The sequence below is a fragment of the Cydia splendana genome, chromosome 7 (assembly GCF_910591565.1).
Source record: "Cydia splendana chromosome 7, ilCydSple1.2, whole genome shotgun sequence".
In the NCBI taxonomy this organism is placed as follows: Eukaryota; Metazoa; Arthropoda; class Insecta; order Lepidoptera; family Tortricidae; genus Cydia; species Cydia splendana.
The window spans coordinates 12,900,857-12,921,104 of record NC_085966.1 but is presented as its reverse complement, the minus strand read 5'-3'; the positions used below and the strand labels follow the sequence as shown (position 1 = coordinate 12,921,104).

At 37.6% G+C, this 20,248-nt stretch overlaps 1 protein-coding gene across 1 annotated transcript in view; it reads right to left on the bottom strand.

Moving 5' to 3' along the window:
* Nucleotides 1–19,543, bottom strand: part of LOC134792179 (nuclear factor NF-kappa-B p100 subunit) — a 36,648-nt gene extending 17,105 nt beyond the window's left edge. Inside the window, exons 1-6 of the mRNA XM_063763419.1 lie at nt 19,075–19,543; nt 9,436–9,575; nt 8,294–8,442; nt 6,909–7,011; nt 2,649–2,781; nt 221–325 (exon numbers count right to left, since the gene is read on the bottom strand). Coding sequence (XP_063619489.1) covers nt 221–325; nt 2,649–2,781; nt 6,909–7,011; nt 8,294–8,442; nt 9,436–9,575; nt 19,075–19,234 — 790 coding nt within the window. The 5' untranslated portion in view covers nt 19,235–19,543. The remainder of the gene's footprint in view (nt 1–220; nt 326–2,648; nt 2,782–6,908; nt 7,012–8,293; nt 8,443–9,435; nt 9,576–19,074) is intronic.
* Between the last annotated feature and the right edge of the window lie 705 nt (nt 19,544–20,248).

The following is a 20,248-nucleotide window of genomic DNA, read 5'->3' as shown; positions in this document are numbered from 1 at the left end:
TTATTTGTTTCTTATAAAAAGGGTTATAAAAAATGTGCACTGTGAAAGGTCCATAAACCGACGGCGATCAGGTTTACCCAAAATTAGACTTTAAGATCAAGTATGTATGAACGTTCGTGAAATGTTTTAACTATAAGATTAACAAAAAGGGCACATCTTTAAAAAGAATTTGTTTCTTTCATAAATGAGTTACGGGTAATAAAAATAAACGTTCACTTACTCTTGTTGACTTTTTCCACTAGAATGTAAACGTCCTCGCCGCCTTTTGGACGGCCGTAGAACTTGCTTATACGGCATATCTTCAGGTCGTTGGTTGCTGCGCTCTCTGGAAATAAATTAACAACACAATATTAACAAGATTTATTACAATGGTGGCAAACAACGACACGAACCGCCTGGTGAAAAGCGATTATGGCCAGAGCGTACGGGCTGCATGCACTAAAACTTTTGAGCCGTACACACGTACACGCCACGCCAGCGGTGTGCCGTCTCTTATAAGGATCTGTACAATACAACGCGCACGTCTACGCATACGCGTCCGGTGTGCACAGGCCTTAAAACGGGCCCTTTAAAAACATAAGTACCCATTACCTGTAATCTCTTAGGAAAACCTCGATAAAAGACATTTACCATACACCTCGACTATTACTTATCCGCCTTTTACGTAGCCAGAAAAAGAGAGAGTAGCAAAGCCGGATAAATTATTAAAAAAAAACCATTAGGATAGTAACTTTTTACGGGTCAATTTCGCCCATAGAATTTTAAATTTAGAGCAATAGGAGGTTGTCTAAACGTTTTCAGGATACTAAAGTATTTGAACAAATTAAATTATTTCTGAAAAATATTTTTATTTGTTTTTATCAAGTAGAAACACTACTAATAAACTACAAACTGAAATAAATGTCATATACCAAGAAAAAAAATTAGTAGTTTTTCTACTTGATAAAAACATACATAATTTAATTTGTTCAAATACTTTAGTATTGATGGCAGCGCCATCTCTCTCGCTAACTCGGTATGACATGAGTACTCCAGTTAGAAGGTCCGAACCATACTGTTCTACCATAGAGATGGCTAGGGGGCGCCATAAGCCTTCAGTAAGAAGTGCATACACTTGGAAAATTTGACCTATGCGGTGACCCGGTGGCCGAGTGGTTTAGGCACCTGCCGCGATAGCAGAGGACGCTGGTTCGATTCCAGCCTGGGGCACTAGAGGCCTTGGTCACTTTTTCTTGGTATATGACATTTATTTCAGTTTTCAGGATATTCAACATACCTATATTTACAGGATTCCAATTAAGCCACAGAACCCGGTGTACAAGCTAGCATTTCTACAATAGAAGCACTTCTGGTTGCCAAAATCATATACCAATTTGCCATTGTCGCTAAACTTGACCATTTCTAACTCTTATTACAACGACATAAGGTCCAACGTCGGTTATTAAAGTATGATACAGTTAATACTAAAATTCTCAAGCGTCCATTGTTGTTATAACAATTTTTTTGCACGGAAGGCGGCTTCCAATTACGTTATATTATATACTATGCCTAATATGTAGTCTGCTTAGGCATTTGTTTATGGTGTTCGCATATTATTAGAACATCACTTAAATTGCAGATGAAACAACGTTATTGGAGAAATAAAAACATTCACAAGGCCGCCATTTCGAATAACTAAATATACAATTCACAAATAGTCCATAACAAACATCAGTGCAGAATACTGCATATGCCCAGTCGACTTTAGAGTTTCTTGTCTGCTTCGTCGTATTAAATATAACAATTACACAGAATACAGATTATTGTGATTAGGTATCGAGACGTTTACATTACTGAACCATATATCAGTTAAACATAATAATCTGAAGTGAATCATTCGACCTCCGGATATCAACAAAGCGGCAACAAATATACTTGGTTAGCTATTTTTGCCACTTCAGCGCAGATTATGGACGATTCTGATCAAACGGCCGCCGTATTCGGGCTTACTTTTTAAAGGTAACGCAAATAATAGACAGAAGGTTCAATTTTAACCTTTGAAATATTTGGTATTAGAATTAGAATTCTGAAATGAGTTTCCGTTTAAAATCGAACAAAACAAAACAAAAGCAACTCTATTCCATTAAACTTAAACAATGATTTAAATTTCATTCAGTGATGAATCATGCTGTCCCTTTCTATCCCTTGTCTATTTAGGGTTTTCAAAATTCAGTCATAATCTTATCTGCGGTCGTGCACGTCAAGTTGTGTCAACCCTAATAACTGCTCAGAGCAATGCTGACCCGAACGGAACCGAGAATGCCCGAAAGGAGGAGTGTCGCCCCACTGCATAATTAAAGCTTGTGAAAATAATTGTTTTTAATGAATGTGGAATCAAAACATTGTCGATTAGAAGAAACATATTAAATATTACATAAATATTAATCCGAATAATTTAGATGTACAGTCACCTGCAATAATATATTACACAACAAAGGCCGCAAAAATATCTGACAAGATCTTATTTGTAGAGCCATAAGAGCGTGTCACATATTTTTGCAGCCTTCGAAGAGTAACATACTATTGCAGGTGACTGTACCTACCTGCTCAGCTTAAACTTTTATTCTTAGTAAAAAAACTAGATCTAAGCATAAAGAATAAAAACTTACTCATGTTATGTATAGGCTCGGAGAATACCGGAGAGCAGATCTCCTTGTCGGTGTCGATGTCGTGGGCGCTAAACCTCAGCCTCACGATGTTCAGGTTGATACCTTTAGCCTCCGTCTCGCAGTAGCTCATGAGCTAGAAAAAAAAACTCACCTTTGACTCTGGCGCGCTTGTTACGTGCCCTAAAATAGAACACACCAATTCCCTGCATAACTTTTTAAATTTGGGATTATATGGCCAGTGCGCACACTTCACTTAAAGTTTGTAAATTTTTTAAATTTAGGGACGTATTCGGCCAGTCCGACCGCCGCGCGTCAATGTTTATAACTAACTGAGGGAAGCAAGGTTGTGGTTATGGTTCCCACTGGCTCTATTATGATAAATCAGTAGGCATCAAGGCACAGGAAGTTAAGGTGCCTAACGTATTAAATACTAAATATTAACATATATTTAACATTACCTATGTTTTTTGTTTACATCTATTATTTATGAAAACCTTCTCTCATTCATTACAAAAATCAATTGATTTTCATTAGATGGACATTTTATCGTGTTTACAATGGATATTTTTTACACATTCGCCAAACTTTTACACAATATATTGCCATATCACGAGTTGTCTATTTGCCTGTAGCTTATTTTGCATTCAATTTTGATAATTTGTATGGTCTAGTTTATTAGGTGTTGTGTTATGTATTAGGTACTTTTTTAGTAAGACCTTAGCTTAGAAATGAATTTGCCTGCAACATTATATCATCATACTAAGAGCTTAGCTTTTTAAGTTACATGTTTGTAAATGAAAGCAAATTTTACCATAAATACATATGTATTCGTAGGTATTCATCATATATGGGTTAAAATGACCTAACCTTTTAATGAAATTTATAATAAACAATCCAAAAAAGAAACAACACTAATAAATAACGTAAACATAACAGCACGCAACAGAAAAAAAACATATCTAAACCTCTTCAGTAGGTAAGCTGAAGTGGGTGAGCGATAACTATAACTCTTGGCGACAAAAGTGAGCTATTAATTATTATTTGAAGGGAGAACAAACGAGTATTTGTGTATGCTCAAATAGGAATTCACTATTCAAGTGGCAACAAAAAGTTTAAGCAGCCTGAAGCTATTAACATAAAAACATTAAATGTACTAGTAGGTAAAAAGTATTAGCTTTTATTCTAGGTTTAACTGTCTGACGGTTTTTTGTGTTAATTTTGTTCGGTTTTTATTTTATGATTAGAATTTCATCATTTAGGTATCATCCAATTTCGAGAAACAATCAGTAGGTATATAGTACGGGAAGTAGTGTCATAAGGTGCAAATTTTGGTATCGGATGAATTCACTTAGCACAGATGTAATATACGTAAAGCTAAGCTAATTGAGCCCGGTAGACATCCGCCACCCCCTGGCAGGTAGGCCAGCCAAAGTAATTTGTAATGGATTCAAGCTTTCAACTCCTTTTTAACCCCGTTAGAGGATGAATTTTTAAAAACGCTGAAATTACTTTTCTTTTATTCTAATAATATATGCATATACAAAGTTTCAAGCCCCACACTCGTAAAAAATTTGATTTCCATACAAATTTTCGACCCCTATTTCGCCACCTTAGGGGACGAATTTTCAAAAACGCTGAAATTAGTTTTCTTGTATTTCAATAATATATCTTTTAACGAAGTTTGATATTCCTAGCTTAAAATTTACCCCATACAAACTTTCATCCCCTTTTTAACCCCCTTAGGGGTTCAATTTATCAAATCGCTTCTTATCTCTTGTACACATTATAAATGTAAACTGGTGTGCATATTTCAACTTTCTAGCATTTGTAGTTTCGGCTGATAATAGTAATAGTTGAATAAAAAAGATAGCAACCGATTTTGATTTGAGGGTCTATATTTTTTTTTTTCTATTAAACTGTACATTAAATGTCCCAAAAATGAATTCCTTATGCCCGATTTATCTGGAAATGATACCAAACTCTAGGTGGTAGGTAAATAGAAGCCGATATGCGGCGTGTAACTTTGGATGCCCCCCTGCCTATCCACCAGGGGGTGGCGGATGGCTACCGGGCGAGAGATTTACGTAACTACATCTGTGCCAAGTGAATTCATCTGATACCAAAATTTGCAAGTCCCATACATTGGGTGACACAACTTCCCTCACTAATAGAGAAAGTTTACAGTATAATATACGATACCGGGCATTTAAGAAAACAATACCAAAACCATAGGTACCTACCTTGACTCTGTTCCAAAAGTACACTTTACGACTTCAAATTGTGAGCTTGCACGTTATCCGCATGTTTTTAAAAGTAGAGTATAGGTACTCGTAAAAATAAGTCAATGCATCAAAGTCATCAAACGCGTTCAAGAAAGACACTCCGCGAGTTACGAGTACCTAACTACATTTTTTAGTCGGATACTCAATGGGCTAACTTCAAGAACTAAATATCTAAACTAAACAATAGGAGCACGCAACGTTGCCCGACGTAGGCTTCAACATTAAATAAGTTCGAACTGTGGTCACGTATGAGAAAATGGCAGATAAAGCACGCCCACTCTTAGCTGTACAGTTCTTATCAATAATATGTATACATTTTTGGTTTTATTACAATGAAATAAGGTGAAAAACTGTTTACATATCTTTAACATCGCCGTACACTTATGTACCTACAATAAGTCGTTCAGTTACAGCGTGCCTTTGTGCCGTGTTTTATCTACAATAAACTTACAACACGAACGCCTTATAAACAACATTTGGCTTACAATATCAACTTCAATTTATGCATCTAGAAGGGCAACATTTCAGAGCTCACCAATAATATTGCCACTTCTTAACAAAAGTGGCAATACGGTCGGTACGAGTAAGTCACGAAAACAAGTAGAATTTGTCTGATCCTGTTTTTTTTTGTAAAATATGAATTTGAGCCGAAATAGTAAAACACGTGTCCTCCATTATTTTTTCATGTTCTCCAACATATATTCAAACCAGTAATTAACTTCGAGAAAGAGGTTAATCGGCGAATCCGACTCGGTTGGGCAGCGTTTGGGAAGCTACGGCACATCTTTTTGTCCAATATTCCGCAGTGTCTTAAGACGAAAGTCTTCGACCAGTGTGTTGCCAGTGATGACATATGGAACTGAAACGTGGCCGCTTACTGTGTGCCTCATAAGAAGGCTCAAAGTCACGCAAAGGGCAATGGAGAGGGCTATGCTTGGAGTCTCTCTGTGTGATCGCATCAGAAATGAGGCCATCCGCAGCAGAACCGAAGTAACCGATGTAGCGCTCCGAATCGCTAAACTTAAGTGGCAGTGGGCGGGGCACATTGCCCGTAGAACCGATGGCCGTTGGGACCGAAAGGTTGTCGAATGGCGACCACGTACCGGAAGGCGCAGCGTGGGTAGACCCCCCACAAGGTGGACTGACGACCTGGGTAAGGTCGCAGGAGTCCGCTGGATGCGGGTGGCGCAAGACCGGACATTGTGGCACTCTTTGGGCGAGGCCTATGTCCAGCAGTGGACGTCCTCTGGCTGATATGATGATGATGATGATGATGGACTAACTAGCAATTTGCTTGAACAAAACTCTCTACAGAAGTTAGAGCGTTTTGTCACTTTTCAGTACTTTGGAGGCCAATTTCTCCCAGTAAGTAGAGTATGGGCAGCTAACAAAAATATGTGGCTGTTATTTTAGACTACTCTATAACATATATAAAACTAAATCAAATCGGAGCTGACCAGTTGGGTACCCTTCCTTGTTAGTTACATTAATAAATAAAAATTACAACTAACTTCCCAAATTCCATTATCAAAAATGTAGTATGGTTAGTCCTACGAGGATTGATTTAAATGAATGGTAAAAATCTCTGAAACTTTAGTATAGAAAAGACATTCTTTACAATAAGCAACTTTTGCTATACCTATTCTCGGAACATATATTTTTGGCAGCAATACGGATGCAATATACACGTAATGTCGATATCTAACTACCGCGACGCTATTATGATAATGTTATGAGTTAGTTCTCGGTATTGCTACGCGAGGCGTATAATGTTTATTGAGCCAAGTATGTATAAACTGTAAAGTAATAGTTTCATTAGTAGAAGGGGTTAACCGGTTAAACCATGGTTACCAGTACAATTTGTCACTGGGTTAACGGTTTAACCGCTTAACCCCGGGTACTAACGAGGATGGTGCAAGTGGGCCTAATTGTTACAAATAATTGAATGTACATTACATATCAGACTAAGACTACTCACTTCTCTGTTGTCGATAAGTTTTCCTTTCCTCTCCTTATATTTCTTGTACAGCAGAGTGGGCACATCTTTCTTGGCAGTGTGTATGATGCCCATGCCAGCAAAACTGTCAACAATACGAACAGGAAGGTGACATCTAATTCTAGGGGAAATCATATGCAGTAATTTTGTCAAAAACTCCTAGTCACAAAGTTATAACTCATCTCTACGTGTAGTCTAATGTCTACCGTGCTAAAATTAAGGGGATTACGAGTTTAAGCATTACTAGGCCTATTTAGGTCAATTTAACATAATTTGGATTAGATTTCCTATCACTACAGGGTGATTCAGGAGACGTGAGCAGGACTAACACTGCGCATATCGTTAATTATAAGCAACTGTTTCGTATCAGTATTAGTGAGGTTAACGTTAATTTTCTAGTCGTGTTGAAAAAAAAAGTTATTAATTTTTTTACGACATGCATGGTCACCCTAAAATTAGAATACTAAACTACCCATATTCTGTGTCAAATTGAATGTCATTACTGTCTGGTTACTTTTGAAAACTCGTATCTCACTCAAGTTTGACAGTTTATTTTCTTCGTAATCAAAATGCCATTACGGTTAAAGAGGTTTTATGTTTATTAATTAGGTCCTGTAGGGTGACCATGATTATTGAGAATTAAATTTGCCCTCACCAAAAAGTTAAAAAATAGGAAAAAGTGTGATTGTTTCACCTAAATACGACGGTGATCGATCAATTATCAGTTACTGAGTGTGCAGGATTAGTCCTGCTCACGTCTCATGAATCATTCTGTATAAGTATAACCTACTTATACTTTCTAGTAATGTCGCTAGTTAATGTTCCGGCCTAATAACGACATTACCTAGCTGTGATGTGTACTAATAATCCCACAATGGGGTTGGCCGGTGGAAGTTTTTAGCAGATGGCGCCATCATAGCTTGCCCTGTCAATCCCTAGAATTGTGTCAAATTTTTGTTTTTTTAATACCCTGAATGCCAGCCCTTTAAGCCAAATCTCATAGAAAAAGGGGCAAGCTATGATGGCGCCATCTAGGCAAACCTTTGACAGTTGCCAAATGCCAACCCCATTCATGTACCTAAAGGTATTTTGTATAGCGAGCTGTAAAATTGCGCGCATACGTCTCTGTCTTCCTGCTCGTCCTCGAGCTGGTGCGGATGCTCCGGCTTGAGCACGAGTCTGCAGCGGATCAGTGCTCGCTTGTAGCTACAGGAACATGTACGTACCTGACCCGGTAGCTGCCGCGCTCCGGCACCTCCGCGCATACGTCTCTGTCTTCCTGCTCGACCTCGAGCTGGTGCGGATGCCTTGAGCACGAGCCTGCAGCGGCCCCATGCTCGCTTGTATCTACAGAAACATGTACGTACCTGACCCGGTAGCTGCCGCGCTCCGGCACCTCCGCGCATACGTCTCTGTCTTCCTGCTCGTCCTCGAGCAGCTGGTGCGGGTGCTCGTCCGGCTTGAGGTGCTGCGCGAGTCTGCAGCGGATCAGTGCTTGTTTGTTCCAGTTCACCAACTACAGGATGAAAACATGTGGTTAGGCCTTGTTAATTAGATAGGGGGATTCCCCTACGATACCTAATATGCAAAGGAATACTATAGCTACACAATACTCATAAGGGCCAGGCGCAAATCTTAAGTCGATGTAACAGAATACGCTTTACATAACAGAACTAGTACTTCTCATTTTTCCTTTTATTAACAGTAGCGGAGGCGTCCAAAACTCAATTGTATTCTGAGAATTTCAGAATAAACCTCTATTGTCTTTATGTGATAAGCAGCATTCTAAATATAACTAGGTTACTGTTTTATTTATAATAATGGTTATTTCAGTTATTTGTAAACACGCTTATGTTGTAATACGAAGAGTTGAAAAATAAAATGTGCCTTGTTATTGTCATTGTTCTTTGTGCAAAATGGGAACACATTCTGATAAGGAACATGTACAGTAAAGAAGACTAGTTGAAATGACAGTCATAAATATAAATACCTACATAATTTAGCTCTTTTTAACCCCCGACGCAAAAAGAGAGGTGTTTGACGCCAATGTCTGTCTGTCTGTGGCATCGTAGCTCTCCAACGAATGGACCGATTTCGATGCGGTTTTTTTTTAAGTGAAAGCGTGATTCCTGGCGGTGGTTCTTAGCTATGTTTGATACAAATCTATCCAGCAGTTTGAAGAGTATCAGCTCTTTCCAAAATGATGTAATTAAGGCATTTTTGACATAAAATGGATTTTTATGGCATGTAGCGTAAATTTTCAATTTCAATTATTTATTTCAAGATCAGTGATCCCATTGTGTTAGTATTACATATTTATGAGGCTTGAAACTATATTAATACTTAAAAGTTATATTAGACTTAATTAATTTAATTAAACTTATCATTTTCATGGGACAACAAACGTGATCAGCAATCATCCTTAGAATGCTGTTTGTGCTATCCCTGGTTCTACGCAGTAATGAGGCCGCAGTAAAGAGTTTTTTTAAATTGTTAACCTATTTCATACCTCGACCATAGGATGCGTCTTGACTTTACTGCTGGTGCTAGTTTTGCCGAGTAGACAGCCGTGTGTGCCGACCATCTCACTCCTGTACCGGAACCGGAAGTGGTCCTGCGGCTGCTCCACGATGCGCAGGAACGGCCTTTCTGTCGGTAAATAACTTTTTCACATCACCTATTCGAAAAAAGGGCGTTTTCTTCCCTGCTAGGAGAGATCAAAGTGGCACTTTTCTTCCCTGCTAGGAGGGATCAAAGTTGTACTTTTCTGTTCTAGGACACGATTTTTTCTCAAATAATACATATTTTGGAACATAACAATTTCCTCACAGTTGATGTGAAAAGCAGTATGTGTCACACGGTATCAAAATTATTTCTTCTTGGGCGTTAACACTTGAATCCCTTATTACGCTCAGGATTCTACTTTACAATCCCTCACTACGTTCGGGATTCTATTGTAGAATCCATCGCTTCATTCAGGATTTAATGTACGCCCTTGACGGAAATATATCATTTTGATCCCTTGTAACACAAACTACTATTATAAACCTTTCAATTTAATTCAATTCATTTAGTTACAAACAGGTGTTACATACATATAATTAAGTGCTCCACTTTTGGCCATATGAAATGAGGCATACAAATATTTAACGTGAGTGGCGGTGTAGCTCATGAGTTTCAAATTAATAGGTATCATCCTAATAATAAAAGTCAACTATTTAAATACTGCGTGCTCATCAAATAATGTCAAAATTCTAATTGTTAAATGTCAAATTAAGGCCTATATTCTATAGATAATAAATTACATATACATGCACTTTAAACACGCGATAGTAAGCCTTATTGAAATGTATGAAGGTTGATTTTAAACTGGTATGTTGTCGGCTGTTGCCAATTGTGGCGATATTTTTTTTTTAATTAAACTGTTGATGCACGGTTTTTTGTATCTATCAATAACGCCTTCAGTCATCTCATAAAAGTCCGAATTGTGATTGTGAGTTAAGAGGGTGGGCTATTGCCCATACCAAAAAGAATAGATAGTATAGAGGGGTCCTGTCATTGTAAATTTTGTAGTCACTGTAAATTTACTGCCATCTATCGACACACGACTAAAACTCAAAATGAAAACGTATAAAGTTATCAAAAAATGTTATATGGATAAATGATTTTATTATATTTATATCATTTTGATCCATGTTCATTCACTGATATCTATGTGTTAAAATTGTTAAATATGAAACGGTGTCGTCACGCCATCTAGCCGAGGATAGGCTAAAGGTGTGTGCGGCATCTATTCGAGAATGACTTTTACTTGAATTCCGAGGCACGTTTTTTCCTTAGCCTTTATTCGTCTTATACAAAGTTACTCAAAGTTATATATGTCTTTGCCCATACTATACACGCACACATGTGAACTATGTGTATGTACATATATTTCGTACATACATACACATAGTTCACTTGAAAAACCTAAACATTATGTTATGTGTATGTGTGTATTGTATACTTAAGAGCCAACGGGAGTGGTCATTTCTCCATACAAACGTACTCCTCGTTTTCCTCCGTGGTTTTTGAAGCTAGAGCAATGATTTTTTCAACACAGATTATAATGTAGTAAATAAAGGTAGTGGACCCCGCAGTAATTCCTCAGCCAGAAAAAACTTTACAGTATGATAAAGTATCAATAAATAATAAGTATTGTATAAATATCCAAAGAATAATAATAATAGAATTAAAGTAAATACCTAAAGTCTCAAATCGTTAATATCTTTTTACAGAAAAATGCTCCGTTCAAACTTTCTTCACCGGACATATTCATGTAACGTATTGCAACAATATATGAAATATCCAAAAAAATATCCCAGCAGAAATACCAATATTAATAAAATATAATTTTTTGGTGTGTCGTGGACCGGAAAATTGCTCAGTCTAATTTTTTCACTGGAATGCCAGCTTATTGCTGTTTTATACCTACAAAATGAAAATCCAAAAAAATTACCATGTAACTATACTATTTTCAGAAATTGCCTTTTTACTCGCTGTGGAAAATTTCTCTATCCATTTTATTTATTGAATTAAGTTCACAGTTTTCTTTCCATTCATCTATAAAAACATCCAAAAAAATAACGAGCGCATTAAAAACGAAACATAACGGGAACAGTGTGTAGGGAGCGGAGTACAAGCGGGGTGCGTGAGCGGTACCGGCAGTGCAGTCGGTGACAAAGGTTGTATAGTTTTTGACAAAAAGCTTTTTTATCAATGCCAATATAAACAAGGATATTAGAAAAAGACATAAGTGACACTGACGTATCTGTCGTAGTTTTTTTTTGTTCTTGAACTACGTGATCGTGCTTTGTGGCGCACCTTGGGGGAGGCCTGTGTCCAGCAGTGGACTGCAATAGGCTAACGATGATGATGATGATGAAGTGTCTTTCAGTTTATAGTGCAAGTTTCATCAAAATTGGTTCAGTAGTTTTAAAGATCTTGACGGTTAAGTTTTAAGATATCGCAATTTATTAACGGTAAGCATACGATAAGTAATCTTTATTACGTGGCAAAAATTCTAGTACGGCTACGACCAGTTTTGACATTGTCAATGTCAAAACTGGTCGTAGTGGTTTAGTAGTGTATTTGATGTCGGTTGTTATTAACGTCTTTAGCGTGATATTATTCTAATCAAAGTTATATGAAACTACGTTAATATAATTATATTATTCGGTACAAAGAAAACGCAAAAAATCACTAAATGTAGTGTAAAGAATCACACACTAGTGACAACGACAACTCCCTTCTTATGGCTCCTCTACAGCTCTACACGATGGGCCAGCGCCGGCCACTCCAAGGGACGCATTTAAGCGTTAGAGGGAGCAAGTGACATTGCTATCTCATTCTACCGCATGGCTGCGTCCCTTGGAGTGGCCGGCGCTGGCCCATCGTGTAGAGGAGCCATTAAGTGCAGGCTGCGGGTCACGCGGTCGGGTCGTATTAGAAGCACAAGGACGCTAATCTGCACTAAACTGCTAAAGGAAGACGGTACATTATTGCGTAACCGCGGGATGGATTTATCTTCGCTTCCAAAATTTCGGTGTCCTGGATGATATTTCTTTTGGATATTTTGGATTTAAGTGTATACGTGACTACTCAGTATATATTTAAAAAGAAATCAGGCTGAGAAATTTTCCACTCTCAGTTTTTAATAGTTCTAAAATACATAAATTTGGGTATGCATTTTTTTTGGATTTTCTTACCCTCTACGCTAAATTATATTCTAAGATCATATAAGAAGAAAAAATTGACAGAGCAATTTTCCGATGAAAATGAGCACCAAAAAAAGGAATTATCATAAAAAAATATTCTCATGTTTGACAAAAGTTTTTGATTTTTTAGGGTTCCGTACCCAAAGGGTAAAACGGGACCCTATTACTAAGACTTCGCTGTCCGTCCGTCCGTCCGTCCGTCCGTCCGTCCGTCCGTCCGTCCGTCTGTCACCAGGCTGTATCTCACGAACCGTGATAGCTAGACAGTTGAAATTTTCACAGATGATGTATTTCTGTTGCCGCTATAACAACAAATACTAAAAACAGAATAAAATAAAGATTTAAATGGGGCTCCCATACAACAAACGTGATTTTTGATCAAAGTTAAGCAACGTCGGGAGTGGTCAGTACTTGGATGGGTGACCGTTTTTTTTTTTGCTTTTTTTTCGTTTTTTTTTTTTTTGCATTATGGTACGGAACCCTTCGTGCGCGAGTCCGACTCGCACTTGCCCGGTTTTTTTCTAGTATCACATGCTGATACAAGTAACTTATTTGGTAAAATAATTTTGGACGGAGGAATTACTCGGTTCAATATATAAACAGATTTGTATTTTTACGTATAAAAACCTAACTTAGCAGTGTTTTTTTTTTTGGATATTTCATATGTTAGTTTCGGCTCATACTATACAATAACCAAGCAAAATTTCATCGACTGAGGAATTAATGCATGGGTCTCCATACAACATCTTGCTTCGTTTACTCCACTACATATTAATATTGTCAATATCTGTGTCGGACCGTTTTGCTTTTTTTGATATTTTTGTTTTTTAAGGCGTTAGAGCCCTTCAAAAATGGCCAAAATGGCCTAATTGACTATGCCGCAATGAGAGGCGTGGCATTCAAAACTGATATCAATTAGCCAAAAAAGCAAAACGGTCCGACACAGATAATTTCATAATCATTTAGATTTCCAAATTTGGTTACGATTGGATAAGTTTTGGAGGAGGAAACAGAGGAGTACGAAACCTCGATTTTTGAGATTTTTACGCAGGATTTTTCGCCTTGTCCTTATCGCACTACTTTTAGGTGCCGCTTCCGTTAGCGAGACGGGTATATTTACCTAAAATATTTAAAACTCAGCTCCTGTTTCGTCTTAAAGCGGGACTGATAAGTCAAGAGCTTTCATGATTTCATGATCTAATTGTAGTTCAGCGATTTCAGACTGTTTACTGTAATAATAATACTCCAGAGTTATGAGTAATTCCTTTATCAACAAGTAAGTTAATCCGTTATGGATGTATACTACAACGAATAAACAAAACTAACAGCAACACTATGAATCAACCATAAGTAGATTTTATGTTAGTTATGTTCAAGTAATAAAGTAGGTGTGGTACTTATATCGATGGTCAGTGAACAATGTTGAAGGTGGTACAGAAGCCTGGAAAAGGATACAAATGCATAATACACTCTACAAATGTACATTTAGAATGGAATAATGTGTGTAGCCATTTAAAGCATCAGGTTGGTAAAGACTTGACAATCAAATTCGCGACATGTCAATATACGAGTACGTCAGGATATCTGGTACGCCATGAATTGCAAACACAGGTGCCGGCAAACTTCTTGAACATAATTCTGAAAATACAAGGTTACACTGTTGTACTGTATTTCCATGTCTGTCGCGCAAATAATGATAAGACTAAACGAACTTAAAGATTAAGAATTATGTTCAAGAAGTCTGCCGGCGCCGGCACCAATACAGCATTGTCTGACTCAAATTATCAACACTGGCATTTTCATGTAGATCTCTAGATAAAAAGCCGGTCAAGTGCGAGTGTGACTCGCGCACGAAGGGTTCCGTACCATTACACAAAAACCGGCATAAAAATCACGTTTGTTGTATGGGAGCCCCACTTAAATACACAAAAACCGGCATAAAAATCACGTTTGTTGTATGGGAGCCCCACTTAAATATTAGGGTTCCGTACCCAAAAGGTAAAACGGGACCCTATTACTAAGACTTCGCTGTCCGTCCGTCCGTCCGTCCGTCCGTCTGTCCGTCCGTCCGTCCGTCCGTCCGTCTGTCACCAGGCTGTATCTCACGAACCGTGATAGCTAGACAGTTGAAATTTTCACAGATGATGTATTTCTGTTGCCGCTATAACAACAAATACTAAAAACAGAATAAAATAAAGATTTAAATGGGGCTCCCATACAACAAACGTGATTTTTGACCAAAGTTAAGCAACGTCGGGCGTGGTCAGTACTTGGATGGGTGACCGTTTTTTTTTTTTGCATTTTTTTTTCGTTTTTTTTTTCATTATGGTACGGAACCCTTCGTGCGCGAGTCCGACTCACACTTGCCCGGTTTTTTATTTTATTCTGTTTTTAGTACCTATTTGTTGAATGTTATACTTGTTATAGCGACAACAGAAATACATCATCTGTGAAAATTTTAACTGTCTAGTTATCACGGTTCGTGAGATACAGCCTGGTGACAGACAGACGGACGGACAGTCGGACAGTGAAGTCTTAATAGGGTCCCGTTTTTACCCTTTGGGTACGGAACCCTAAAAAACGATGGTTCATAGTCTTACTATTAACTTGTTGGATCAGCAATGTATGGTGAATAGTGTCCGACCGAAGGTTCGGTTTCGGTTTCGGTTTCGGCCAGTTTCGGCCAAAAAATCATGTTTCGGCTGTAGTTTCGGTTTCGGCCAAAAAACGGCCGAACCTTTCGGCCGGGCCGAAACTTACGAAATGGTACTTCGGACAAGGACCAAAAGTTGGGGAATAAGTAGGACAACAATATTAATACATATCTACAATAATCTACATATACTGATTCATCTATAGGTACAGAAATTAATTGGTTTATTATAAAACACTATTCCACTAATGAGAGCGCCACTGGACGGTCGACGCAGTTTTAAGAGGCTGTCAATACCTATAAAGCGCACACTGTCTAATTGTATCGGAGTGAATGAGATAGCACTGTCGCACGTAGCCGTTGGCCGAGTATCAGCTCGGCCCGAATCGAACGATGTCTTTTTCGCTCTTATTCAGTCATTTTTCTATCTACCACTAATGGCAAATTTTAAGCGAGGCTAAAGGCTATGCTCAACTAGGGCCGCAAAATTGATTTTATCAATAGTTAACATTTTGCGAAGCTGAACAGCTGACTATTGATTAAAACGAAAAAAAAACCCTTAAAACGGTCCCCAGTACAGTTTTTCATACGAATGCTCGACCTTAGCCTCACTGTTTACCTCAATTTACCATTGGTTTGTGTTCCACATGTCCTCTACTCTACTTCAGCATAGCCTTTGGCCTCGCTGCGCCATGCTCAGCCTGCGGTCTCGCTTTTTAATACAATGGACATTGGTTGGAGTCTGTGCTTAACTACTTATCCTGAAGCTTGAAGCACGGCTTTGACTTCGCATGAAAGTTCGCCTCACTGGGGCACTTCGGACTTTTAGGCCCGGGTGTAGATCGGTACCTGGCCTTGCGATATTGTTAACAAAAAATTTCGCGCTCGCTGCGCTCGCGTTTTTGGTTGACCCTGTATCTACATGTTAGCTAGACCAAGAAAATTCTGCAATGATTTTGATAGCATACGCAGTGTTACTAGTGCAAATGTTATTTATACGTCATAATTTCATACAAGTTTTGACGTTTAAAGTAACACTTGCACTGCATGTGTTATCAAAATCATTGCAGAATTATCTTGGTCTAACTCTAGTAATTTTCTTAAAAAACTGCTTAAGTAACATCAATTTCAAGGACATTGGGTGTTGACAGCCCCATAATATGTGTGTAAAAGCGGTTTTATGACATTTTTTCAACGATTTTAACAAGTCTACAAAAGTTTCGGTTTCGGTTTCGGTTTCGGCCGAAACTAGAGCCAAAGCCGAACATTCGGTTTCGGTTTCGGTTTCGGCAAAAAAATATGTTTCGGTCGGACACTAATGGTGAAATGTCAATGTTAGGCAAAAAAAATTCAGCATGGTGAAACAAAAGCCAGGTGATAAATTGGATCCAGTAACCCTTGTGTTTACGAAAGGACGTCTGGTGTAGGTCAGCCTTAAGTCAACCTAAAAATTATTTGGCATACTATTATTACATTATTTGGCATATTATATGGCAACTATGTTATATCGAAAATAATGTATGTGAAATCAACTCTATATTGTGAATCCACTTAAAAAAAAGGTTTTTCTTGAATTTAGGCATAGCCAGGTTAAAGTTTTAGAGGTTCAATACAGATAATCGGCAATGGCTTTGACTCTGTACAGCTAGTGATATGCTCAGGCATGTTATGTTATGTAGAAGCCACCTTATCAGTTTTATTGATGCTTTGATTCTCAGAATTTGTAGTCTGCGATTCTGAAGGGTACAAACAAACAGATACAACTAGTATAATAAGCTATTGTTAAGTGAAAAAGAGCAAGCAGTGAAGTTGAAAATTCCATAATCAAGCAAATCTAGCATTTTGTCTTCACTGTAAGTTGGTAAACCAGACATGCATTAAAACAAAAGTGACCCCATCAATTGTATAATTTTTAGCCAAAATGTGCTACTTGGTTGGCTAGTAATAGCAGGCAACAAAGTTATTTAGTCCTGAGTAGGTATAACCCGTTTGTAATCTAGACTGCACTAAGGCCTGGCTATTTTTAGCTAAACATCTAAACACACCCGCTAACCAATGGATTTAAACATGCAAACATCCACAACTTCTCTATATTCATAGCATAATTGGGGATCATCCATTAATTACATCACACTTTTAGGGGGGGGGGGGGGGCAAGAAAATGTGACAGGGGGAGAGGGGAGTCACAAACTTTGATTAATGATTACACACGTACACTTTAATTTATTTAATTCGCTGTACAGTGAAATAACAAGTTTTTGGAACGATAATCATTTTTATTCGTTTAATTTTCTTTCCAGTTTCAGTTTTGGGTTATAAAATTACTAATATTTCTTTTTTCAAAAATATTTTGATAAAATATTAATAATAGGTACAATCTACTTAATTCGATTTGCCGATTACGTTGAAAAAATGTGACGTCACACCAGGGGGGTTTGCCAAATGTGACCAAGTGTGACAATGTGGGGGGAGGGGTCAAAAAACCTAGAAATTCGTGTGATGTAATTAATGGATGACCCCTTGCTAATATGAGTAAGTATATCTACTGCAGAAATAATGTCAAAGAAAAATGTGAGTGAGACATGGGGTCAACATTTAACCTCTAGAGGCCCAAAATACAAAAAAATTGTATAAATCAAATTAAATTTGAATCAATGGTATTAGAAAATATAACGCAATTTGATTCAATTTAAAATTGAACGAAACAAAACCAAAGCGAGTCTGTTCCTTTTAATTAGGTAATGATTTAGATTTCATTGGAGGTAATTTTGTAGGTACTAGAAGTTAAGAATATATGTCATAGTACCAAACCGCGGCTTGTGTGCCACAAGTGGCTCTTTCGAGGTACAGTCAACGTCAAAGATAAGTTTGCTTTTTTTGCCTTATTACAAAGGAGTAAGGGGCAAAAGTGTAAACATATCTTTGACATCAACTGTACAAAGGCTCTTCTGGTTTCCATAACCATGACCATTTAGACAGACCAAACCAAAAATGGAAGTTCAAGACTCATTGAAAAGGAATATACAGGTTTTAAAGGGTCGGCAACACACATATAACACCCCTGGAGTTGCAATCGGCCAAAGGGTACGCTGACTGTTTACTATTGCAGCAGGCGTGACTGTTTACTATTGCAGCAGGCGTGACTGTTTACTATCCCGGCAGGCCGTGTATTGTAAACCTTATTTGGTTGCAATAAGGTTAAGTACACATTGGCACTCAAACCTACAATCAATCCTTGTTTATTCAAGTTTATAGTTATAACTTATCTGTAGTGGCGGATTTGCCCTAAGGCCCAGTAGGTCGGGCCTAGGGTGGCAAAAATAGGTATATATACTTAGATATATGTTTATACTAAGATAGTGATTTCTAAAGAACTTGTTGTTGTTATATTTATAAGTATCATAGTATAATAAACTTATTATTTCCATATTTTAACAAAGCTGTTTACCATTCTAAGATACCTAAAGTGGATAAGAAAAAAAAGAAAGCAAAGGTTATATTTTGAATTAATATAATGTATAATACTTATTTCTTTTCTTTAGTAAACCTTAATACTAACTTCATTTCTCTGTAATATCTTGACGTGTTAACAACATTAATCTTTCTTTGTGGTGAAGAGTTCCATTTAGGTAGGTACATGTGTTGTTACAAATCGTAAAAACGCAATCATAATATTATGGTTAACACTGTTTTGTTTGCCATAGAGCCCATAGCAAATACAGCAACCTTGTTTATTTACCTTTCATCCCGTTGAAGCCATTGATTTCGGCACAACTAAGTTCTGTGAAGACATTAGCCAACTGCGGCACTTGCTGGCATGGCGACCGATGCGGGGACCCCATGTACGACAGCGGCGAAGACGCCGCTTCACTCATAGTATCGTGCTCACTTGTTGACATTGTAATTTTACACTTTGAGAACTTAAACGTTGCAATTTTTACTTGATTGTCCACTTCTCACTCTTACATACAGTACAAACACTAGCCAGAGCGAAATAGAATAGGGAAAACCCGAATGAAAACTTCACAATAAGAAAATCATTTGAACGAGCTCTAATAATTATTCGCTCATGATGCACTTCTTAATTAAAACATTATTAACAATTTAATATGTTTTCCTTGAGCAACGTACTACCGCTTCTGATCAAAATAGGAAACGAAATAAAATAAAAATAATGGGCTTATGGCATGCACACAGTTGCAGAAATCTCGCTGGCTTGGCTGACATTGACAGGTCCAATCCACGGTGTTGCCAGCTTAATTACCACTAATTCGCAAGTTCTGGTCAAACAGATTACAATAGGGAATATTACGCAAAACTCTGAGTAGGTAGAGGGCGTCACTAGGCCAATCACATGGCCTACCGTGACACACGACAGTCGAAAATTCTGTTTCTGCCTCTCTATCACTCTTGACTACTCGATCGTTAAAGAGGCAGATAAAGAAATTTAGATTTTTGCGTTTCGCGGTAGGCCACCTGTAAACAAACCATATGATGTATCAATGTCATAGTGAAAACTTGTCAAAAAACTGTTTAAGGCCTAGTATGTATAAGTTACTCTATGGTTTACTAAAAAAATAGTGCTGCACTCTGGCGGCAGAACATTGCAGTAATACTCCTTATTATGACGAAAATCAATAAAAAAAGGATCTTATGTGCAATTTTTAATAACAATAAATGTGATATTGTCCATATTAGTGTGTAAATAGTCCTATTAGGATCTACGCTAATTGGTTGACTAAAGAAAATAATTATACACACTTAATAATAATTGAATGTTAGCAAATGTAATTAAAAGAGTATTGTCAATTCAATTCAATCTACCTATAGGTACTCTGTATCTTTGGTATTAAAATAAAAGTAAACAAAATGGCTCCTTAAGCCAGTTGAGGGTAGATGAAAATATTACACTA